This window comes from Myxine glutinosa, chromosome 3, assembly GCF_964187855.1.
Source record: "Myxine glutinosa chromosome 3, kmMyxGlut1.1, whole genome shotgun sequence".
NCBI classification, from domain to species: Eukaryota; Metazoa; Chordata; class Myxini; order Myxiniformes; family Myxinidae; genus Myxine; species Myxine glutinosa.
This window is the reverse complement of record NC_136263.1, coordinates 66,184,043-66,209,622: the sequence shown is the minus strand read 5'-3', so window position 1 is coordinate 66,209,622 and position 25,580 is coordinate 66,184,043. Positions and strand designations below refer to the sequence as shown.

The window sequence follows — 25,580 nt, the reverse complement described above, 5'->3', positions numbered from 1 at the left end:
TAAAACAACAACAACAAAACAACATCATAATTTATATCATATCTCAGTGCATTATCACACATAATACAGCATGCTTAATCAAGTGCAACACTTCATTTCCTTCAGCAATGTTACAAACGGAAGAGGATTCATCCCATTATTGAACCCACTAATCAGGCTATTTATCCATTGTTGACAAATACGGGGCCAAATTTAGAGGAGCGAGGCTCATGGAAGAAGAGTATGGTAAGAGTAAGAGCAACACTATCTCATGACAGTGGGACAAACATCAAGGGAATTAACAAACAGGATAAGAGGAAGGGAGGAAACACTGAAACTAGCAAATAAGGTTTGGTTATGAAAGGTTAATGGGAGTAATAAAAAGCATGGGTGAGACTTGGGGATGACGAGATAGTGTTGCACTGCTTGCTTGAAGCCGTGGACGGAATAGTGAGACAGATCAACCTGGTGGTTCCATAGATGAGAGAATCGAATAATAAAACTACAATTATAACCAAAATTCAGGTTTTACAATTCTGCTCAAACTTGTTTGATATGAAATTGATCAAGGTATTGTCGCGTGTTCTGGGGTCGTGATGACCCACGGAGTGCAGTCAGGCGACCATGCCCAAAAAGGCGGCAACTACACCCGAGTCAAGGAGCGAGGATTCTCAGCGATTGGAACAAGCATTGGCATTTAACGAAATACCAGTGAAACATGAGTCATGCCACATTTTTTGGAATAGAAAACTCACTCTTTCTTTACAATCCACCCAAATTACCTTAAACATAACCGGAACTATGCAAATGCACAAAAACAACAGTTTACCAAAATACATCATCAGCATAATTTATCAATTCTGAAATCAGGGCCACAGTCACAGTTTCTCGTTCAATACCAGAGGGCTCCAGACATAATTTTATTAAGTACATCTCTTAGATACAAATATACCAATAATTACCCTTTTACCCTTTTCTACTTCATACCCGATGCCATCTCTTGCTCAACTGCCGACCTCACACTATGTTGGAGTTCAGCTCCATTTTCGTCAACATGATGGCTTCCACAGCTCAAATTTCCGGCTCTTGTGGCATTAACTTAGCAGTAAGTAGTGTTGACAAATTATAATTTTTTTGCATTTTGTTCATCCATCTTGGTACTCAAAATAGTCATCCTTTGAACAAGTTAAATCGAGTTGATTTCACTCTTGTTAGCACCAACAAATAAACTGCACGGGCCTGGCTTTTGTCATATTATTTGATAGGAAAGAGAGGAGGGTATGCTGTATGATACGAAACAAATTTTGTTTTTATCACTGACAAATAAATACTTACTATATGCCTATACCCCAAGTACTTTTCAAAAGTAATTAAGGATTACACTGGAATCATAGAATCACCTTCGGTTTCAAGAACCATGTTGAAATCATTGATGCAAGTCATTTATGCATCAATCAGCATTGTCAAAATGCAAACTGAACTACAGAGCATCACCGTACCTGTCAGAGCCATCCTTAGTACGGACCTTGCCATACAGAACGTCCACCATGGCAGGATCATCATTCATGTACTCCACACCACAGATCGACACACTCAGTGGGTCGTCACCAACGATGTCCCTAAAACGTAAACACAGCAAGATAAAATTATATTATTGTGTCTTTACATTACAAACAGATGTCAAAAACTTCACGACATGGTACCCACTTCATTTATCCTGCACTTTTTATGCCTTCGCCCCCAAAGGAAGCCTCATGTTTTCGGGTTGTCTGTCCGTCCATATGGGCTAAAACCTCGTTTTTCTCAGCAACCACATGTCCGATTGAGGCGATACTTTCAGGGTAGGAGCTACACCCATGCAGAATGTTTTTATTATAACTGTGACATCACAGGCCATGTGGTATGGCAGTCATCTTGGGTTAAACGCAAATAATTAAAAATATATTTCTCAGAAACCGTTGAATGGAAAATTATAAACTTGGCACATTGTCAAGTACTCCCAATGGGGAACAAAAGCATGACAATGATGACATAGTCAGTGAAGTGGTATACAAGCCACAAAAGTTTTAATTGAATGCCTAAAAATATGAAATTGCACGCACATAATCTATGACCCATTTGCATTGAAATATTAAATTATGACATCACAGGTCACATGGTTTGGCAGGCATATTGGATGTAACCTAAAACCTTTAAAAAACATCTTCTCCCAAACCACTGAATTGATTGACTCGAAACTTTATGCGTGTCATTGACTAGTGTTACGTGCTCCTCCCCGACCCCCTGGTCACGGCGTACCTCCGAGCCCCGAGAGGAGTCACGGCAGAAAAATGTGTTATTCTGTATGTCAAAGATCAATGGAGAAGCCACCCCAATTGTTACTCACAAACAAATACTGTATTAAGATCACACAAGAATAACGGTACAACAATAATAGTAATCAAAAGTACAGACTTGGCATTTAATACGGAATTTTTTTTTTTCTTGACTTGGGTTTACTTTCTGAACTCAGTATATCAATCTGGTGAGTTTCTTTAATGCTTCGGTGATTTCTTTGTCAAAAGAACCATGTTTTGTTTGTTTTTGTTTGTAAAAACAAAAGATTGTCTTTCGCAGCAAGAAGTCAATAACAGGATAATATCACAGGTGGCGTGACAAAATGTAAGGACAGGTACATTTGACGATTGGCTTCACAATCGGGTATATAAGGGTTGTTGGTTGTGTATTAGTGGAAAACAACTGCTGCACGTTTACAAAAGTTATTGCCGCTTCCTCTCGAGATGGTCCGTCAACTTGACAATGCTGTTTGTCATGGAGTGGTGGCTTTACGAAATTCCGGCATGAAACAGCGTGGTATTGCTTGGCAGTATGGCATCACGCAATGTCAGGTGTCAAAGATCCTGAAACGAAATGCTCAGAGGGGTGTCCCTACTCCAATACCGAGGCCAGGACGTCCCTGCAGAATCACAAGGAGAGATGATCGCCAGCTGCATCGGTTAGTCTGCAATGGCCGTACCAACTCAGCTAATCGGCTTAGGGATGAGTGGCAGCAACTGACAAATGTGCCTGTATCCAGAAGGCTAGTCAACCAACGACTGGTTCAAGCAGGCCATCGTGCCAGGCGTCCCCTGAGAAAGCCACGCCTGACCAGACAACACAGCCAGCGCCGATTGCAATGGGCCAGAGAGCACCGTCAATGGCAGCCAGGACACTGGAATCACGTGACCTTCAGTGACGAGTCTAGATTTCTGGTCTATCGTCAAGATGGCCGCGTCCGAGTATGCAAACAAGTGCATGAAGCCTACAACGAAGATTGTATAGTGCCAAGAGTCCAAGCTGGAGGTGGTGGGGTGACCGTTTGGGCTGCTTTTCATGCAGGGGGCAAAACTGACCTGGTTGTTCTGAATGGAAACCTGAACCAGTTCAAGTACAGGGCCATTCTGGAAGAAACATTGCCTCCATTTGCTCGTGCAGCCTTTCGAGGAAACTTTGTCTTCCAAGATGACAATGCACGGCCTCATCGTGCTCGCACGATCCAACACTTTCTTGTTGACCATGGTGTCGAGCATATGGAGTGGCCTGCCATGGCCCCAGATATGAATCCGATAGAGAACTTGTGGGCAGAATTAACGCGTCAAATCGACAACTTGGTCCAGCAGCCCACCACTGTGCGTGAATTGCAGCAGGCTATTATCACTGCATGGCAAGCGATTCCTGTCCAAACCTTGGCAAATCTCGTGAACAGCATGCCTCGACATGTCCGTGCTCCCCTGAATGCTCGTGGGGGTTACACGAAGTACTGAACTGTAATTTTACTGTCCGTATTCCCAGTCATGATTTAACTTTTGTTCATCCCCACAAAACGTTGATCTTTTCTACCCCCGCGAATTCACCCCAGATCCACCTTGTTTGAAATTCCAACTTCTTTCCTGGAAGTCCTGGCAGTGTCCATATGTTTTATACCTCTCCCACCCCCCCCCCTTCCCATGCCCCGCCCAAAGCCCTCTCCCTCCCACAGATCTCTCGATGTCTCCCGGTCCCTGCTCTCAAATGTTGTGTTTGTGTCCTTCCCCCTCTCTCCCCATCTTGTCTACCGCTCCCGATGTTATATGTTTTATGTGTCGGTTTGTCTTTCTGTGTGATTAATGTTCGCTCTTTCACGAGCCTCGATCTTGTATACAAAAAAAAACAAAAAAACAAAAAAACAAAAAAAAAACTTGTTTTTGTTGAATTTTTTTTTGACTCATGTGTAAAATAAAGAGATACTTCTGGAAAACGTACAGAAGTTTAACAGTACTGTCCGTGAATTGAGTTTGAAATCAGTTTACATCACTTTCAAGGATCAATTTATTTGCTTCGAAATGTCAAATGTGGTTTTTGTTTCTTTTAAAGGTCACATTAACAAAATCTGGAATACCTTCAACATAATTCCAATGAACTTTTGGTTCTAAGTCATCTTGAAAAGTAAGTTCACCCCCACAAAAAAAATATTCCATATTAAATGCCAAGTCTGTACAATCACATCAGTTTTGTAATATATAACTCACTGCGCTCCAAGTGAGTGAACCAAGAACATTCCCAATGTCTCTTGTCTATTCCCGGCTCCAAGCCAAAGTTGATGTGCTCCAGCGATCGCCAGAACAATGTCCCATCGAGACCAGAATCCCGTTCGGATGGCAAGAACAGTCCCGCTGCCAACGAGGGGCACAGGCGCCCTCAAGGCGACTGGGAAATCCAAAGGCGCCCTCCAGGCGACAGAGATCACACCCTCGGGTATGGATGAATTAATTTTAATTAAGTAAGCCACGTCACTGAGAGCCACGTCTCACACACGCCCCAGATCGACGTCTGAATGCGGTGAAAATGGTCGAAAGGAGACGAAACCGTGAGCGAAGCACAAGTCCTGCGCGAGTCAAAATGGCCGACGACCCGTTCTTGAGACGTAACGGCCCGGCGATAATTCTCCTCGGAATCCACCACCAAAAACCTGACACGCAGGTTGATCCGTCACAGCGATGACAACTCTGTCGCAGGAATCCCTTTCCCGGAAACCCGAAAGTTCGCTAGTGACTCTTGCTCGCCAATATTCACTCCAGACCGCAAGTAGCTCGGCTCCTTCTTGTTCCGCCCGCCCTCACTCGCTCTGCCCTCTTTTTCCTCTTCTTCCTCTTCATCGTCCGGTTCCCGATCCGGTTTCCCGTTTCTTTTAACATTAACTTTTTTACCTTTTGAAAACAGTTCATGAACAACAAGTCAAGTGAATCCACTTGGATTCCGCCCAGGTTGGCACATGGAAATTATTATTCATATGGTACTTTCCATGGTGAAGTAGTTCGCAGCAGAACCGGCAGCATAAATATAGATTTGATGACGTCATGTTTACACATCTGAGCGCCAGAAACTGTCTACACATCTGAGCGACAGAAACTAGCTTCACTTTTGAGCCACGGAAATGAGCGACAGAAAATTCCCAGGCAAACGCTATAACGCACCAGGTTTACAACCTGTGCGTTAATAAACCTTTTGAAAACAATAATAGTACATGGAATCAGAAATATTTACAGTGGATGCAAACCACCACAACGGAAGTGACGAATCCGTAACACTAGGCATGGCAATTAAAAGTTGATCACAAAAACATCATTGGTCACATGCTATAGCAGCCATATTGGATTGAAGGAAAATATTAAATAATTATATCTCTGAAACCGCTTACCCTATCGATGTGAAGTTAAAAAAATGTCATCCAACACCATTGTTGCATATAGTGTGAAAATGATAACGCCATGGGTCACAGGGTTTGGCAGCCATCTTGGATAGAAAAATGAACCTTATCCGATCAACAAGACACTTTACAAACGTGATCCCCTACCCATACACATGGAGAGTGTACATTTTTGATGTAATATTCCATGTGGTTTGGCAGCGATATTAGCTTGAAAGCCAATATTTAAAAAACCTCCTCTGAAACCACTTCACTGATCGATGTGAAACCTGTCATGTCTGGTAAAAATGTGATACCTGAGAACAGCTGAAGGCAACCCTCTTCTGGTGAAACTGCCAAAATCAAGACTCTCTGCTCACCTTCACTCCTTCATTCCTCTTTTCTCCCACCTCTGGAACAAACTCCCACACTCTCTTCAATTCCTCTCCTCCCTCCAAGTCTTTAAAACAGCTGTTCGCCACCATCTCTTATCTTCCCCTATCCAAAACCTTGATCTTTTCTACCCCCATTAAAACACCCCCAAATCCACCTCTTTAAATCCCCAACTTCTTTCCTCAAATTCCAAGACGTGTTCATTTGCTTTATACCATGTACCACTCCCTCCTCCTCCAACCCTCCCCTTTCCACAGATCTACTGACGTCCCGGTTCTCTACTTTTGTTGTGCTTGTGTACTTCCCTCTCTCCCCCTCCCTTCATTGCATGTTTTATGTGTCTGTGCATCTTTTCATGTTCAATGTGTTATCTCTTACACGAGCCTCGATTCTGTTTTAAAAAAAGGAAAGAAAAAAAAAAGGGGGATTTAAATCAAACTTGTTTATTTTTGCTCAGGTTTAAATCAAACCTGAGCTCAGGTGCTCAGGAGGCACCTGAGCTAAATTTCAAGTGTCATAGGAAAGGGTCTGAATACTTATGTAAATGTGATATTTCTGTTTTTTCTTTTTAATAAATTTGCAAAACTTTCTAAAATCCTGTTTTCTCTTTGTCATTACGGGGTATTGAGTGTAGATTGATGAGGGAAAAAATGAATTCAAACGATTTCAGCATAAGGCTGCAACATAACAAAATGTGAAAAAAGTGAAGGGGTCTGAATACTTTCTGAATGCATTGTATTTAAGTTCAGATTATGATTTTAAACCATGTACACACAGACATGCATACTTTACTATGTTTGTTCAGTCATATAGAATGGATCCCAGAGATTTTGGCCAAAGTAGATTTGTAACTAGCCTTTGTCTATTAAGCAGAATGGTTGTCTACTTAGTAAATATTAGTGGCACCAGACTCTGTGACATAATGGTTCAAACGTCTGCTCCGAGTCTGACAGGTGAGCAGTTTGAACCCTGACCGAGTCATATCAAAGACTAACTAGAACGGCAAGTCGCGACATCGATGGATATGCCTCCGCCCACCTTATTACATCATTATACATACTTGCACCAAGTTTGATTTAAATCCCTTCAGTTGTTCTCAAGTAGAATAAAATAGAATCGGTTTTATTGACATTTTCATCCTCAAAGCATATTTTTGAATTTGTTCAAGTGTATTCGACAGATGTATCGTCAGAGCGGAATGCCATAGCGGTGAACAGAACTAAAGAAGTGGTCTCATGTATGTATGACTTGTAAGTACACCGTCATCAGGTCATCCTTCAAGGCACCAAAGAGGGTTAGGACACGAAGAACATACATCTTGCGCGAGGCTTTGGATGCAATGTACTGAACATGTTGATTCCATTTGAGATCCTCCTGGATTATTGTGCCAAGACGTTTCATGCTGTCACAGTCCTGGAGCTGCATGCTGTTGATTTCCAATGGATCTTGGGCAGGTGGATTGCGTGCAAAACATACACTCACGAGTTTGCACTTTGCTGGATTCACTCGCATATTTGACTGCTGACACCATTCCTGAAACGATTCCACCATGTCCGTCCGGAATGACACTCGGTGATGTGACCCGGCGACTGAGCAATAGTCAAGTCATCAACACATTTCCATCGAGTGACTGGAGCTTGTGCGTCATTAATTCATTAATTAATGCGTCAAGTGCGTCATTATTTAATAAGTGCTAGGAAGATAAGAGGTCCTAATCGAGTGCCTTGTGGAACTCCTGCTACCGTGGTGAGTGTTCCAGACAACTGACCTTTATAATGCACCTGTTGGCTTCGCGAGACAGGCCTCAAATTGTCAAGTTCAGGTGCTGTGATTTTGAGGATGGGCACCACAATAGACCGTTTACACTGGAAAGGTTCACATCAACTCATAGGTACAGTTGATGATCTCGCAAAGAGAAGTGCTAAGCTCCAGCGCAAACTCTCAAAGCTATCTTGCCTCTTCCATCAGGACCTGGGCCTGGTTGCATAAATCATCCTTCAGGACAAATCTGAGGATTTCCTTAACTTCTTCCATAAGGACATCCTTAAGTTGAGGATTGTTGCATATACAAATATCCATAAGTTTTTCCTTAAACCCTCACTTGAAGTTAGGGGAGCTTCTCCACCCCCACCCATCAACGTCTCTCCACCAATTCACCAATTAGAAGCAAGCTTTCATAAGTCACCTGGGTACTAAACATTGTAATAAAGGTCATGATTCGTTGTTTGGGTTGACGTCAGTTTAAACTCATTTGCATACACGTATCGACCACTATTGTGGCCAGACACACATTATTGGTTGAGAAAGGATTTCCCTTAGCTAAGGATTTCCTCAAGTGCTGTTGCACAGCCCTTTATAAATCCTCAGCAAAGGATTTCTTTAACTTTAAGGGAATCCTTATCGTTAAGAGTTGTTTATGCAACAGCACTTAAGGAAATCCTCAGCTAAGGAATTGAAGCGTACCTTTAGAAAAATGTTTCCTTAAGGTTAAGGGAGTTTTATGCAACCGGGCCCTGGGCTTTTCACAACTTTTGTTTTTCGGAGTTTCTGATAGATGCGTCAAGGTTGGACATTAGGCATGGTGCTTGGCTGTCATGGTAAATATGCAGGAAGATTCTCTGGGTCCAAAGCCAGAATCTCTTTTCAAAGCCAAAATCAAAAGTCGGAATGGAAGGGCGGAATCAAAAGGCAGAAATCGGAACCAAAGCTGGAATATCACATTTTCACCGGAAGTATCACATTTTCACCGGAAGTATCACATTTTCACCTGACAAGACCTCTGACCTTTGACATCAAAATCTAATCAGTTCATCTGTGCATCACATGTTTTGCTTCTACCAAGTTTGGTCAAAATCCCATCACTGGTTCACAAGTTAGCTCAGCAGCAGAATTTTTACCTAATGGGACCTCTAACCTTGGACCTCTTGACCCCATAATCTAATCTGTACATCTTTACATCATTATACATACTTCTACCACGTTTGACTTATAAAACCATTCCACTACTCAATCATCAGTGTACCACACCTGATAAGAGGAGCTGTGGCGTTCAGGCATTTGATGGCTTGCTCCATCTCACGGGGGCTCAGCAGAGTCAGAACACCAAGGGTGAGGTGCAGTCGGTTAGGTCTTTGAAATATGGTGCTGTCCACACCTTTGCACTGTACAAGGCACAAACACATGAACCAGACAAATTAGTGAGGCAATTACAGATTTTAAAAAGCAAAATAATTAAGATAATCCCATATGCGCATATTCAATATTTCCCAAAACTAAAAGAAATGAAACTCGTACAATATAATGAAATAACACCAAAAAAATTTTTTTACTACATATATGAAGACAACCCCACACAGTCCTGGCCATGACTGGGATGTTGATAGGAAGATGTGGGCAAGGGTAGGGGCAAGGTTAGAATATATTAAATAAACACTCAAGCAAAAAATAAAAAGAAATTGCACCCGTGTCTGAAAGAAGCGGTTAGTTTGGCATTTTAAATATGAAATAAGCAAAGCCCAGAAACGAAAGAAACCCTTCAGAATGATCCTTTATAACCCCATGGAATTACCCTTTAGAACCCATTACAAATAACCTTTAGAACCCAGTAGAATTACCCTTTAGAAGCCTCTAGAATTACACTTTAGAACCCTTTAGAATTAAACACGGCGGGTTAGAAGGGTTCTTCTTCTTCATTTTTGATGGACGGATGGAAGGAAGGACATAGCTAAATATTGAAGTGGCTTCACCACTTTAAAATAACCAAAAAGGATCCAAAATAAATAGCGACCTACAAACAGCCAGAACTTTTCTTTTATTCCGAGTGAAGGCAGCACATCACAAAAATATTTGAAAACTAGCTGGAGCTTGTGAATGGAAGGGGAACCCATATTGAACAAAGTAAACACAATTTATAGTCGGCTTATTTTGGCACCAGGTGGACCAAAGCATGTGCTTGCCCTAGACAAAAAAGAAAAAAGAAAAAAATCGCTGAATATGTGTGGTGCATCTCTCAGAATTGCGTTTTGACTCCCCCACCAGAAGCAGAATTGTGTGGTGTGATACCGTCAAAGAGCAATCAAATTGGTTGCCATCACAATTTGCACATGCATGCAAACATAAATTGGACTCGAGTGACAGAAAAACATTTCTGGCTAACATTTCCCAAAAAAAATAAAATAATAAAAGCCATTTTTGCTGGCAAACATGCATGGTAATGTTACAGCGAAAAACCAATTAACCTCCCATGAGGCATTGCATAGGTTTTTTAAAAGAACATTGTGGAGTTTGCCTGTGACCAATTAACTTCCCAAGCAGCCTTGCCAGGTGTGCAAAAATAGCGGTGTTCACCAGCTGATAGCAAGGTATTTTGGATTGAAAAACAATCTATGCAAATCAAGATGGAAAATTTAAGGTATAGTCCAATGCAAAAGAGCAAGTTAAAAAGGAAACCAAAGAGCCCAAAAATTGAGCAAACCAAACACAGTGCCGCGGAGTTGTAGTCGATACAAAGCCGGCACGGTTCTATATAGTATTGTTATATAGAATTTGAGACTGTTGGAGCAGAAGCGACTCTTTGTTTTTGTATACTCAGAGGCAAAAGTTATTGTGACATGGAATTTTTTCATTGGTAATCTTGTGAATGAATTTTTGGATTTGAACCAGAGAAAGAGTGTGTTAAAATGGTCGAAGAAACGCAACCAAGCAGTTGTTGTTCGAATTGCACGAAATTTGCAAGAAGCATGACATATTCGAGAAAAATGGCCAGCAATGTTCACTTTAAAAGGCCAGACAACCAGACGCTTATCATTTCCACTCAATGCAGTCTTAAGAAGTGCAGAAGTCAGAAAAACACCTCTATTCATCGTTCTGGAACAAGTTCGACATGCCACGCCTTGGGGAAAATGACAGATGGAGAGCTATAGGTGTGCTTCAGTCTGGTACCTCGCAGCGTGATGTTGCTCGTCGATTCAACGTCCATAGAAACACCATTTGGCACAGCTTCACCGAGCTGACGGTAGGACACGTGTCTACAGGTGCACAGATGAAAGTTACATCAGGCCATGTGTTCTGGAAGGGGATCGTTTTGGAGGTGGGGGCGTTATGATCTGGGGTGGGATAACAGCTGCAGCAAGAACGCCAATGATTGTGATTGAGGGGAACTTGAATGCTGTGAGGTACCAAGACGAGATTTTGCAAATGGCCGCTTTACCGTTTTTGCAACAGAACGGCCCTAGAGTGACGTTTCAACACAATAACGCCAGACCACACGTTGCTTGAGTTGTACAGCAGTATCTTAATCAGAACAATGTTAATGTGTTACCCTGGCCTGCAAGATCCCCTGATTTGTCACCCATTGAACATGTCTGGGATGAAATGGAGCGACGTTTACGACATCATCCGAATCCTCCAAAAACGCTGCAGGAACTCCGCCAAATCCTTCCTCGGATATGGAATGATCTTCCCAAGGACTTTAATCGACGTTTAGTGGCCTCAATGAGGCGGAGGTGCCAGGCCTGCATCAATGCACAAGGTGGACACACTCGCTACTGACTGTGTGAACTTGCTTGTGAACCCCCTCTTGTGTTGTGGCTCATTTGCATATGCCAGGTGCACTGTTCTTATGGACTGTTGATCGTTCCCATACCTTGAAACATTTGTCTTTCCATGTAATAACATTTCATCCGTGGCAGTAAAAATTTAACACTGATTCTGTTTGTTGTTTGTGTGTCACAATAACTTTTGCCTTTGAGTATATTATAACAAAGTCGAGGCTCGTGTAAGAGGTAGCACAGAGAACACATAATAAATGGCGTGGGAGACAAGAGGGTAGAGCGAGGGAAGCATAACAACAGCAGAGAACAGGGACATTTGGGAGATCTGTGGAAGGGAGAGGGCTGGGGGTGGGGTACGTGGGATTAACAAGATGGACACTACAAGGACTTTCAGGAAAGAAAACGGAATTTGAAGGAGGTGGATTTGAGGTGGATTAACAGGGGTAGAAAAGATCAAGGTTTTGGATGGGGGAAGATAAGAGATGGTGGTGAACAGCTGTTTTGAAGACCGGAGGGAGGAGTGGGATTGAAGAGAGTGAGAGCTTGTTCCAAAGGCAGGAAAAAATATGAATGAAAGAGTGAAGATGAGCAGAGAGTCTTAATTTTGGCAGGTTCACCAGAAGAGTGTTGCTGGAGGACCTCGTTAATCTTTCAGGGATCTTATGAGGACAGAGCATGGACAGAGCTGGGGGAGCTAGGCCGGAGAGGAGTCGGTAGAAGACAGAAAGACCGCCAACTGGCCTGCGGTGAGAGAGAGAGAGAAAGGCCCTCAGAATCAGCTTTGTCATGGGAGATACCAATGATTCTAAAAGCTTTGATTTCAACAGCGTGAAGACGAGCTAGGTGTGAGGCAGGAGCACCAGCCCAGAGGGGAGAGCAGTATTCCATTGAGCTGTGGATGAAAGCTTTGTATGTGGTGAGGAGCTCAGTAGTGCCAAGAAAGGACTTCACACAACAAAGGATGCCCAGACAGGGACTGGCTTTGGAGGCCAGCTTGGAAATGTGGTTTTCCCAAGAAAGATCATGGCAGATAGTGAGACCCAAAAGCTTGAGTGACAGAACTTCTTCGAGAGGATTGTTGAGAAAGTATATGGGAGGGTTTTCCAGACGGTCTTTTCCGGGAGACAAAGTGAGAGTGTGGATTGAAAGATATGTTCCATTTGTTTGACCAGTTTGTGATTTTTGTCCAGGTCTGCAGAGAGTGAAGAGGTTCCTGCCTGCTGATCTGAGGGATGACGAATGGAGCGGCAGAGAGTGGAGTCATCAGCAAAAAGATAGAGAGGATTTTCCAGAGAGTCGGAGAGATCAATAATGAAGACTTGAAAAAGCACAGGGCCCAGAACACTGCCTTGAGGAACTCCAGCCAGAACAGGAAGAGGAGATGAGAGAATTCCATTTAGAGCCACACGTTGACTACGACTGGAGAGGAATTCAGTGAGCCATGTGTGGAGATTTCCATGGATACCATAAGAGAAGAGTTTGGAGAGCAGGGTAGGGTACCAGATCGAATCGAAGGCACGAGATATGTCTAGGGAGATTGCTCTGATTTTATGTCTTGTGTTGGGACGAAGCGCAGTGAGGAGTAATATGGGGGGGGGGGGGGGTGGGGGAGGGTGCAGAGGGAAGTAGAAGATTGGAGGATGTGGAGGAGTGAGTTGGAAGAGAGGGGAATAGGATAGTGGGCAGCTTTGTGGATGAGTTAAGAGGCAACTTTGAGAAGGAGGGGGTGAGAGGGGAGATTTGAAAGGGAGGGAGTTTTGAAGGGGAGGGATGAAGGTGGAGATTTTAAGGGGAGGGGTGAGGTGGGAGTTTTGAACGATTAATGAAATTCGAGCATCCAAAACAAAATGGGGTTTTTGAGATATTAAAGTCCGAGATACGTTTGAAAACGTTAGAGGAGGAGTGCAATAAAGGTGAGTTTAGAGATTGGAGAAAGGAAGAACTGTAAAAGATTGAATTTTTTGAATCGGAATGATTGAAAGAGCGATTTGAAGACAGTCTTTTGAAAAGGAAGAAGAAGAGTGAGTTGTAATAGAAAAAGAGTATGAAACATGGGAAAAGGAAGTTTAAACATTTTAAAACAAAACCGTGAACACTGTCTGGGTAGTCACTGAAATGAGGTTAGGAGGGACTGTTTTTTTATTTTTATTTAGGTGAAAGCAAGGTTGAGTAAAACAAGAAAGGTTGAAAGAGATCGTGAAAGAATTTTCGATGCGTGAAAGAAATTATTTTCGTTCTCTGTGTCGTCCCAGTCGTTCACCCCATACTTCCTTGTTTAATATCTCTACTCAAAAAAAAAACCCCCAAAAAAATATTTCCTTCTCAGTTCTTAGTCGTTTATTTGTTGTTATTATTTGTTCGTTCGTTCTTCGTTCACGTTGTTCGCAATCACGTGGTTCCTCTTCCCCTTCTGTGTGATTAATGTTCGCTCTTTCACGAGCCTCGATATTGTATACAAAAAAAAACAAAAAAAAACAAAAAATAAAAAAATGTTTAATCTCTCCCCTGAACAACTGTTTTCTGTCATATATTATAACACCTTTTTCTTCTTCTCCTACAAAAGGATGCTTTCGTCTTGCTCACCAAATCTATTCATTCCAAAAAAAATAAATAATACCATCTCTTACAGTTCCTCTTTTCTACATTCCCTAAACTCCAAAACTCCACCCATCCTTCAGCGTCCTCAAACGTATTTTTGACTCGAAGGTCTCAAACTCATTTTGCAAAAAATGTTCGTTTCCCATGAATCGGACACTTTTCAAAATCCAATCTCACCCCTCCCCTCCAAAACTTCCCCATCACCCCTCCCCTCCACATCTACCCCCTTACCCCTCCCCTCCAAATCTTCCCCATCACCCATCTCTTTCAAATATTCCCCTTTGCCCCTCCCCTCCAAATCTTCCCCATCACCCATCCCTTTCAAATCTTCCCCCTTGCCCCTCCCCTCCAAAACTTCCCCATCACCCCTCCCCTCCAAATCTACCCCCTTGCCCCTCCCCTCCAAATCTTCCCCATCACCCATCCCTTTCAAATCTCCCCCCTTGCCCCTTCCCTCCCCTCCCTCCTAAACTCCCCCCACACCCCTCCCCTCCGAGACTCTCCCTCGCTCCTCCCCTCATAGACTCCGCTCTCACCCCTCCTCCTCAAAGCATCCTCCCTGCTTCTTCCCCCTTCCAACTTTCACCTTCATCTCCCCCAACCTTCTGCCTCGCTCTTCCCCCTCCTCAAATAACACCTCACTGTGCCTCACACAATCTCCATAAAACCTTTTGTCCGCCCCATTCTTCCCTTTCTCCAAGCTATTCTGAAATCTCTGACACACCTTCAACAGCTCTCCCTACCTCTTCCTCCTCTTCCACATCTTACCCTACCCCTCCCCCCCCCCCCGTTCTGTATCCGATGCTCCCCCTTCCTCTTCATTAATGGTATGGACCTCAAACATCCGGGGCCTTCGCTCAAACTTGACTGATCTCTCCATACAGGTTGCTTCTGACAAACCAGATGTGATCTGCTTAACAGAAACTTTCCTCCTTCATGATGTCTCTGATGCCTTGGTATCTCTCCCAGGTTACTCCCTCCTCCGGTACGATAGACCTGAGCCTCGTCCTGGAGGTGGGGTTGCTATCTTTATAAAAAACCTCTCTTCCTCACTCACCCTCCACTGCCCTCTCTCCACCTCACCCCCAAGAATACCTTTGGCTACGGCTTCCCCTTCGCTCCCACCTTTTGTTCATATGTGTGTTGTACCGTCCACCAAACAGTGATGACTCCATCTACATCTCGCTGTCTGATAATATGGACCAACTTCTATCTACCCATCCCAACTCTCTCTTCCTCATATGTGGTGATTTCAATTGTCACCATGCCAGTTGGCTGGGTGTGGGTACCTCTCTCACCAGCCATGGCTCTTCAGCAAAGGACTTCTGCGACTCACTGGGACTGACACAATCTGTCAATTTCCCGACCCGGATCTCAGTCAACGGAGCATCTTCTCTTCTGGACTTGGTTATGACTAACTTCTCTGAAAATGTCTGCTGCTCTTCTTCTGCTCCAATCGGCTCATCTGATCATGTGCTTGTTAAAGTGGACATCTCTCTGACCATTCTCAGAGAGCCTCCTCAGCGTCGACGAGTCTGGCATTTCACTCAGGCCAACTGGCACGGTCTTCAAGCAGCCATCAATCATCTGGACTGGTCTCCCATCTCTACCGCCTTTGACATCAACTCATCCTGGGAATTCTTTCAAAGTAAATTGCTCTCTCTTATGCACAGATTTATCCCATCTCGTCTTCAGTTGTCATACCCTTCCTCCCGTCCATGGTACACGGAATCTTGTGGTGAGGCTGTTGCCCAGAAACAACTTGCTTTCGTCTCCTGGAAAGCAAATCCAACGGAAGGAAATCTCATTTCCTTTCACAAAGCCCGAAACAAGTGTGTGTCCACCCTCAGGAGAGCCAGGAAACAATATCTCACCGTTCTCAAGACCGAACTCTCTTATCTGTCTCCCTCTTCCAAATCCTGGTGGCATCTGGTCAAATCTGTTTCTGGTGTTTGTTCCCCCTCCATCCCCTCCCTCACCTCAAACGGCTACACGGCCGACTCCGCACGTGAAAAAGCTGAATGCCTCAACTCTGTGTTTGCCTCTAAATCTTGTGTCCCAAACCCATCCCTCTCTGTACCCACCGTACCCAGTCGTACCCAGCTGCTCCTGGACTCTGTGTCCTTTCCTCCTGACAAGGTGGAAAAGTTTCTGTCAACCCTCGACTCTGATTCTGCAACTGGTCCTGACGGCATCAGCCCACGAGTCCTAAAATCATGCTCTTCCGCTCTTTCACTCCCTCTTTCTGTTCTATTCACCCTCTCTTATGCTCAAGGTCATCTGCCATCTGCTTGGAAATCAGCCAACATCACCGCTTTGCACAAAAAAGGTGCAAAAACAGATCCTAGCAACTACAGACCAATCAGCCTTCTCCCAATTATCAGCAAAGTCATGGAATCCATCATTGCTTCAGATATGAAATCTTTCCTCTTCTCCAATGGCTTGATCTCTGACCATCAATTTGGTTTCAGACATGGTCACTCTACTCTGGACATGCTGCTTCTGCTTTCTCAACAATGGATGGAGGTCCTCAACGCCAAACAGGAAATTAGAGCTGTCTCCATTGACATTTCACGTGCCTTCGATACGGTCTGGCACCCTGCTCTGCTCACCAAACTCTCCTCCTTTGGTATCCATGGAAATCTCCACGCATGGCTGGTGGACTTCCTCTCTGGTCGTAGTCAACGTGTGGCCCTGAATGAGTTTCTCTCATCTCCTCTTCCTGTTCAGGCTGGAGTTCCCCAAGGCAGTGTTCTGGGCCCTGTGCTTTTTCTGGTCTTCATCAATGATCTCTCTGACTCTCTTGAAAATCCTCTCTATCTCTTTGCTGACGACTCTACTCTCTGTCGCTCAATTTAAATGCGAGTATAAAAGCGAGCAGTTAATCATTCGCAGCAATGTCTGTTGCATCCACGCAGCTGTGCATTTAATCATTCACAAGAGTGTTTGGTGCACTCACAGTTGCGACATTTGGCAAACATTCACAGTTGGGCAGTTCTGATGGGGGAAGTGAGTGGTCTAGTCAGGTTGAGTTTCTCGGCCCGACTACAAACTGCTGCTTTGGCCCTTCACAGGCAGTGCATTGCCTCACAAACAAAGTGATTTATTTCTCGAATGGACATTAATCAGGGGCCTCATGTGCTGGCGGTAGTTTGTGGACGTTAAAAATCCCGTGGTATCTATTGATGAAGAGGAGGCGACTTGTCGCCGGCACCTTGACACGATTCCAAAAAACTGCGATAATTAATAGCATAGCCACACTCCTTAGCAACGATGCTATCAGCATATGTAGACAAAGGAAGAGACTGCAGTGGGTATTAATCATTCACGGCAGTGTTTCATGCACGATCATAGCTGGATATTTAATGAAACATTTCTGATGAATGGAAGTTTAACCAATCCAACATTTCTGATCATTTACAAAAAATGAAAACTATATAAAATTGGAATTCTCATAAAACTTTTTCAAAAATGAATTCTACGGGATGGAATAAGGAAATGATCATTGATATGCAAGTGAATAGAGACGGCTTAAACAGTAACCTCAGTTGTTCCAAGACTTTAATTGAAAAAACCAGGGTTACTCAGTCGACAACAGCCATTGTCCAGAACTCAATAGAGTAATGCTCACCACTATGAGCTGGTGCACCCGGTGTTATGTCCATTTCTCCAGGATTCTGTGGAATCTAAAGCTTTCAACATTATTGGAATCTCTTGTGATGAGGTCAAATGACAAGGTCTGTGCTCTCAAGGTCTTTTGTGTTCACATTACATGTAGGTTGGTTGCTTCTTTGTAATTTACCAACTATCCTCTGTCTTAGCTCCCTCTCAGACGTCCGTGCCCCCACAAACCTTCAAGACACACAGATTCTTCCAGTAACCCCCTCCTGTTTATATTTCCAAAATATAGACTGAAAGCAAACCTCAACTTCTTCATTCATCACTTCTCACATATGCAAAACTGTCTTCTAGAGGCTGTGCTATGCCATTCTTCCCCTTAAGGGATTCCAGCAAGCAGTGAACCACTATCTCATGTCATCCCCAATCCTTACCCACAACCTTCACTACCCATATTAACCTCTCAACACTAAACTCTCTTCACTCGCAATTTGCAGTTTTCTATTTATTTGTATACAAAGTCAAGGTTCATGGAAGAGCTAGAACACAGAATGCATCAGGATGCAAAAGAATCAAAGGAACATCAGAAAGAGGGGTGGGGAGAGGGGGGGGGGGGAGGGGGGACACCAACAGCAGGGTTGAGGGTCAAAATAGAGGGAAACTCGGACAAACAAGGGATGTGGGTTGCCTTCCCTCTCTTTTTTTCTGTACATTCATTCCTGTACAAGGGACAATTTCTGTACAAGGGACAAACTGCAAAAACTGTACAGGGTTCCTCGGGCGAGTGAGGCGTGCTTCGAGCTCTCCACGGCATCGAAGTTTGAGTGTTTTCCCATTCTTGGCTTTGTCAAATTTCCACTGGTTATTTTGCTGTGTACGTGTTATTGTGTGTTTCTAGTTGGTGTTGGTTTGTGGTTCGTGCAAACTTGTGTGTAGTTAATCGTTTTCTGAGTCGTACCTCGTGCGCGGCCTGGTGACTTGGGGCTTCCCTCCCCCCGTCGGTGTTTTGTCGGTTTGGGTTATTTCCTTCGCTGTATTGCTTGTTTCTTTTATTTTGTTTTCTCCCCCTCACCTCACCTCCCTAGACAAATAATTATATATTGATTCTTTCTCTCCTCCCGGACACGTGCTTGTTCGCTCTCCTCCTCGTCTCGGCTTGTGCCCCGCCCCCTGTATCTCGTTTTCTTCCGCCTCTGCTCCTTCTTTCTCAAATCCACGTTCTCGCTTGGAGACTTTTCCCGGATTGTTTTTTCATCGTTCTGTTTGGATATTGTTGGAATATGTTTAAACCGCAGCCGTGATGCTGACACCCCCCCCCCCCCCCCCCCCCAGAATTTACATGTTTTAAACGTTTCCCAGTGTGTACCCTGGTCAGAATAGGTACACCGTATCCCTGCGTGTCGTAAGAGACGACTAAGAGGGTTGGCGTCAGGAAGGGCATCCGGCCATAAAAACATTGCCTCAAAAAGAGAACCATGACAATCACAAGTACATATGGGCAGGGTGCAGCCCGAAGTGGAGATCGGTTTCTGATGTTTGGGACATGGTATGTGGGGACAATGACAGGGAGATCAGGAGAAGTGGTGGAAGTATTGGTCAGAAGAAGAGTGGACATATGTTGTGTGCAAGAGACGAGATGGAAGGGAAGTGGTGTGAGAATGGTGAAGGGTAGGCAGGGACAGAAATACAAGTTTGTGTGGCAAGGGTGCCCGGAGGGCGTGAATGGTGTTGGTGTCCTGTTTTCTGAGGAGTTTGTAGACAGTGTGGTGAGTGTGACTAGAGTGAGTGATAGGTTGATGATGGTGAAAATGATGATTGGAAAGCTCTTGGTGAACGTCATCTCGGGATATGCTCCGCAGGTTGGTCGAAGCGATGAAGAGAAGGACAAGTTCTGGTGTGCGATAGAGAAGCTGATGGAAAACGTGAAAGATGAGGAAGTTGTTGTGGTGGGAGGAGACCTGAATGGACATGTGGGAAGGAGTATAAATGGTTTTGAGGGAATTCATGGGGGTTACGGATATGGTGTGAGAAATGGAGAAGGTGAAAGGATTTTGGAGTTTGCTGATGGAGCTGATTTGTTGATTTGTAATACTCAGTTCCAGAAAGAGGACAATAAGCTTGTTACATACACGTCAGGTGGGTCGACGACAACCGTTGACTACCTGATGGTGCGTCGGCGAGATAGGGGGCACCTCCGGGACACAAAGGTGATCCCGGGGGAGGAGGCTGTTTCACAGCACCACTTGGTTGTCTGCGACATAAGGGTGAAAGGTGCGAGGAGAGCTCGGCGGGTGAAGTACCAACCGAGAATGAAGGTGTGGAGGTTGAAAGAGGTGACAGTAAGGGAGGCATTAAAAGAGAGGCTGAGTAGGGTAGAGGATGATGTGGTTGAGCTTGAAAGTGGTTGGATGTCAATGAAAGTTAGTCTGTTGGGAGCCGTTGGTGAGGTATGTGGATGGACAAAAGGACCACCGAGGCACTCGGAAACATGGTGGTGGGATGTTGAGGTTGGAAAGAGGATTGACGAGAAGAGGAAGAAGTTCAAAGAGTGGCAGAAGGCAAAGGGTACGGGAGCAGAAACAGCAGAGCATGAAAGTTATAAGGCAGCCAGGAAGGCTGCAAAGAAAGAGGTAGCAAAGGCGCAGGAGGCATGTAGGAAAATGTTCGGAGAACGCTTGGATTCGGAAGAGGGTCAGAAAGCAGTATTCAGGATTGCAAAGCAGATAGCGAAAGAGAGGTGTGATGTGATGGGGGTGAGTTGCTTGAAGGATGAAGTGGGACAAATCGTTGTCGACCCAGATGGAATTAAAGGAAGATGGAAAAGATATATGGAAATGCTGTTGAATACAGAGAATGAATGGGATGGCAACATAGAGAGTAACCCAGTTTTAGGACAGGCAGAGAAGATAACTGAGAAGGAAGTTGAGGAAGCGATAAAAGCAATGAAGAGTGGAAAAGCGGGAGGGCCGACGGGAGTTGTGGGAGATATGTTGAAGGCAGCAGGAAGTTGGGGTGTGAAGAGAATGACAGAGATCTGTAATCTGGTGGTGAAAGAAGGCCGCATTCCAGTGGATTGGGAACTGAGTACCCTCGTCCCTCTATACAAGGAGAAAGGTGACCCTCTGGAGTGTGGCTCGTACCGAGCGATAAAATTATTGGAGCATGGAATGAAGGTATTGGAAAGGGTGTTGGAGAGGAGGATAAGGAAGAAAGTGAAGATCGACGAAATGCAGTTTGGATTTATGCCAGGAAGAGGAACGACAGATGCGCTTTTCATTGTGAGGCAGTTGCAGGAGAAGTACATGGATAAGAGGAAGAAGTTGTTTTTTGGGTTTGTTGATCTGGAGAAAGCATTCGATAGGGTTCCACGCAAAGTATTGACATGGGCATTGAGGAAGTTAGGAGTGGAGGAATGGTTGATCAGAGTAGTGATGGCAATGTACAAAAGAGCACGCACAGCTGTAAGGACGAAGGACGGGAACAGTGGTGAGTTTGAGGTGAAGGTGGGAGTGCATCAGGGGTCGGTACTAAGTCCACTACTATTTGTAGCTGTGATGGAGGTGCTGGCTCAGACCGTAAAGGAGGGTTTACCGTGGGAGTTGTTGTATGCAGATGATCTGGTGTTGATTGCGGAAAGTATGGATGGACTGAAGGAAAAGATGAACAAGTGGAAGGAATGTATGGAGACAAAAGGTCTGAAGGTGAATATCGGAAAGACAAAGGTGATGGCAAGTGGTAAAGCATGTGGTGAGGTGGAAAGAACTGGGAAGTGGCCGTGTGCTGTGTGCAGGAAGGGTGTCGGAGTGAACTCCATTCAATGTACAATGTGTGCTGAGTGGGTTCATCAAAAATGTAGTGGTCTGAGAGGGTCATTAACCAGTGTGCCAGCTACATTCAAATGTAAGGTGTGCACAGAGGGAGCTGCAGATGGAGGAAATGTTGAGTTGGATCTTGGAGACGGCGTGAAGCTGGAAGGTGTGAAAACATTTTGCTACCTCGGAGACATGCTGAATGGAGAAGGTGGATCAGACTCGGCAACGGTTGCTCGAGTGAGATGTGCATGGAAGAAGTTTCGGGAACTGAGTGGCGTGCTGATGAGGAGGAGAGTGTCACTGAAGCTGAAGGGAAAGGTGTATGCTGCATGTGTGAGAAGTGTTATGATTTATGGGAGCGAGACATGGGTAATGAACGTAGAGCAGCAACGAAGGCTGGAAAGGGTGGAAATGTGAATGGTTCGATGGATGTGCGGAGTATCGTTGAGAGAGAGGAAGACAAATGATGAATTGCGAAAGATGATGGGAATATTGCCTGTGATTGATGCTGTGAAGAGGAACAGGTTGAGATGGTTTGGTCATGTATTGAGGAAGGATGAAAGTGACTGGTTGAGAAGAGTGATGGAAGTTAATGTCGAAGGAAGTAGAGGACGGGGAAGACCGAGAAAGACTTGGCTAAAGATGGTGGAAGAAGAAATGCGGGCAAGGGGGTTAACAAGGAGAGATGCAGAAAATAGGGCAAAATGGAGAAGATTGTCATGGGGACCGCAAGGCTAACCCCCGCTCTAGCAGGGAACATGGCCTTAAAATGCATGTTGTTGTGTTGTGTATTCATTCCCTTGCTTATTGGTCTCGCCAACATCTATATATTTTCGCTTTAAAAATGGTTTTCTCTGCAACCGCTTGGCCGATAGATGCGAAACTATAAACGTAGGAGGGTCTCCCCATGGAGAATATTTTATTGATAACTCTGTGATAACTCTGATATCATAGGTCACATGGTATTGCAGCCATAATGGATTGAAGGCAAAAATTTGGACATCTCCGAAACCGCTCAACGAAAAATAACTTCACTTGGCATACGTCATAAACTCCCCATATTGTATACAGGGTGATGATTATGACATTATTGGTGAAGTGGTATTCCAGCCATAATTGGTTAAATTGAAATCCTTAAGAAAAATCAGAAACTTCATATATCTGATCTATGACCCGATGTGAGTACAACAACAACAACAACAACAACAACAACAACAACAACAACAACAACAACAACAGGAATTTTAAGGCCATTTTCCCTGCCAGAGCGGGGGTTAGCCTTGCGGGCCCCATGACAATCTTCTCCATTTTGCCCTATTTTCTGCATCTCCCCTTGCTAACCCCCTTGCCTGCATTTCATCCAGATGTGAGTGAAGAATTAAATTTATGACATTGTAGGGGCTATGCTCCAACGTGAATCGGAAGAATGGACGCGACAAAAAGCTGGAATTCGTCCGAGTTTCTTTATTGTGTCAAATCAACTCGGGTACTCTGAAAAGCCCGTTTATCGGGCAGTAATATATATACACATTATCCCGGAGCGTTTGCCCGGGAAAGGCAAGAGGGGGCGTGCCCGGGCGTCCTGGACGAGGCCTGGCAAGTCGAGAGCGGGCATGCCCGGGCGTCCCGGACGAGGCCTGGCAAGTCGAGAGCGGGCATGCCCGGGCGTCCCGGACGAGCCCGGCATGGTGATCGCTCCGCGTCCTCGGTAGGTGCAAGGCGATTGTGTATACCCAGCGGTAGCCGCTACAACATCATACATAATCCATGCCAAGAAACTATGCAACCTAATAGGGTGCATGGATGATACAGGTATATGGGCCATAATAGCAGTGGGCAAAGATAGTAGCATGTTCAGTTTACGATGGTATTTTTGTTCAGAATGAACGCGTGAGGTGAGACAATGCACTCTACCAAGTAGCATTTTAGTTTTGTCTGAGAGTTAATCTCCAGCCCTTTTCTCAGTTCATACCCTCTATAAACATGCTTTTCCATGCATCTCAATTGTGCAGTTAAAATTAATAAACAATAAACACCAACATATTCTGTTTATGAACTTGTGCGTCGGTTAATTTATTTTAGTGTACATTTAAATGGCAGAAAGCCATCCAACAATTTACCAAAATACAAGCTTATTATCTGTGATCCCATTCTTTGGTTCACTATCGCTTGAGGCATGCAGGTGTGAGGTGCAAGAAGGGGTTTGCATGAGGTCTCTGACAATTGGCATTGGTTACCTTTCACTTTTACTCTCGAGTCTACATTATCACTTTGTATAAGACCAAGGCATATATATCATCACAAACTTATGAGGATATTGTCAAACTCGTCTCACCTCAGAACAGTTTGAGAGCACATCTTTCTGGAAGCTGCAGAAGGCTTCTTGAAGAGCTGGTGTGGCCATTGGAAGTGACAAGAAGTGGGTGGCTGGTTGACGCTTGCGTGCGTCATTTGATATCACCTCCAGTCGGGTGCATGCAGAATTTACACCGGCTTGTTCCTTTCCAGAAATAACTGGCATAAACAAATAAAAATTGTAATATGGTAACACAGTGGGGGGAAAAAATCCACATTCATTTCTTAGTATCAATGTTAAAGGAACATACTATTGACAACCCCATTTCCCCTCCTCCCAATAAATAAACAAGATTTGGAATGATTTTCAATGTTTGACTGACAGACAGGCAGAGTAAAAAAATTTTTTATCTCACTCATCTCTGCGCATGTACAATCGGGACAAATTCAGAGCCAAAGTAATGCTAAACAGCAGGTTTGTTTTCCGATTTGTGTTCAAAATATAACATTGTATGCTTTCCTCTCCCTCCCCCTCTTGTCTCCCGCTCCCTTAATTGTACGTTTTATGTGTCCGTGCATGTTTTCATGTTTAATGTGTTAGCTCTTACACGAGCCTCGACTCTGTATACAAAATAAAAAAATAAATAAAAATTCAATTGAAGCCAAGCTGTTCCTCGATCATAAACTGACGTTTGCAGATGGATGGATGGACAGACTGAAATGAACTAATTGCTTAACCCCACTTTCCACTTCGCGTGCGTGGGGTTAAAAAAAAGAAAGAAATAGCAACCCAGTAATGTCTGTCTTTGTTCAAACAATCAATAAACAAATAAATGCAATGGCAGGCATTGGTGAGGATATCCTTACCATCAACCCATGATAGAAAAATTGTAAAACTCACCAGTCTCCCCTTCAACCCCAGGACCAGGGATGGAGATTTGGGTCTTGGTTTCCTGCTCAATCCGTCTGCGCGTCTCTCCCTTCTTTCCTACAATGTGCCTTCATGAAGAAAGCGACAGTGCTGGAAATTAAACACAAATTAGAGCAACAAACAGAGATTGTGTCTGCTTTCTCTTTCTGCGGTTGCTGTTTCACTTTAACGAGATGCTCCGCTCCATCACTCAAATACTATTTGTACACATTACTTGGCAGAGTCAACCTGCCAGAAATTTATCACAACACTAGGACTAATGTATCATCAACAACAATGTATCGTACACTTGAGAGCATTGGCAGTGCCCTCACATTTTCTTGGCATGTGCTATACTGTGTAGTTTGCCATTGCCTTCACAGCAGTGAGTCAGGGCAGGAATTTGCGATTTTTTTTTTTTCCAGAGTGCCAACGATAACTCGCCTACTCTTCGCGAAAGACACAGGAACCTTCATCGTCCACCAACATACTGCTCCTCTGGCATAATGGCCTTCCGGGGGAAGGTACACATATCGATGCCCTGCCATGTATGTGAAACACCAGGATGGCAGACAGTGCCATCCTGGAGTATTGAAACAGTGAGGTCAAATTTGTTGTTATTGCTATATACTCAATAAATTGGGATTTGAGATCAAAATATGAACACGAGAAAGAGTACAGGTCAGCTTTTATTTCTTGGTATTTCTATGCATATATGT

General features: G+C 44.2%; 1 protein-coding gene across 1 annotated transcript in view; it reads right to left on the bottom strand.

Annotated features, from left to right (window-relative positions):
* ASCC1 (activating signal cointegrator 1 complex subunit 1) overlaps positions 1-25,580 on the bottom strand; it is an 82,552-nt gene that overhangs the window by 13,264 nt on the left and 43,708 nt on the right. The window contains exons 3-6 of the mRNA XM_068110735.2: positions 24,853-24,950; positions 23,992-24,170; positions 9,104-9,237; positions 1,479-1,598 (exon numbers count right to left, since the gene is read on the bottom strand). Of these exons, the coding sequence (XP_067966836.2) occupies positions 1,479-1,598; positions 9,104-9,237; positions 23,992-24,170; positions 24,853-24,950 (531 nt within the window). The remainder of the gene's footprint in view (positions 1-1,478; positions 1,599-9,103; positions 9,238-23,991; positions 24,171-24,852; positions 24,951-25,580) is intronic.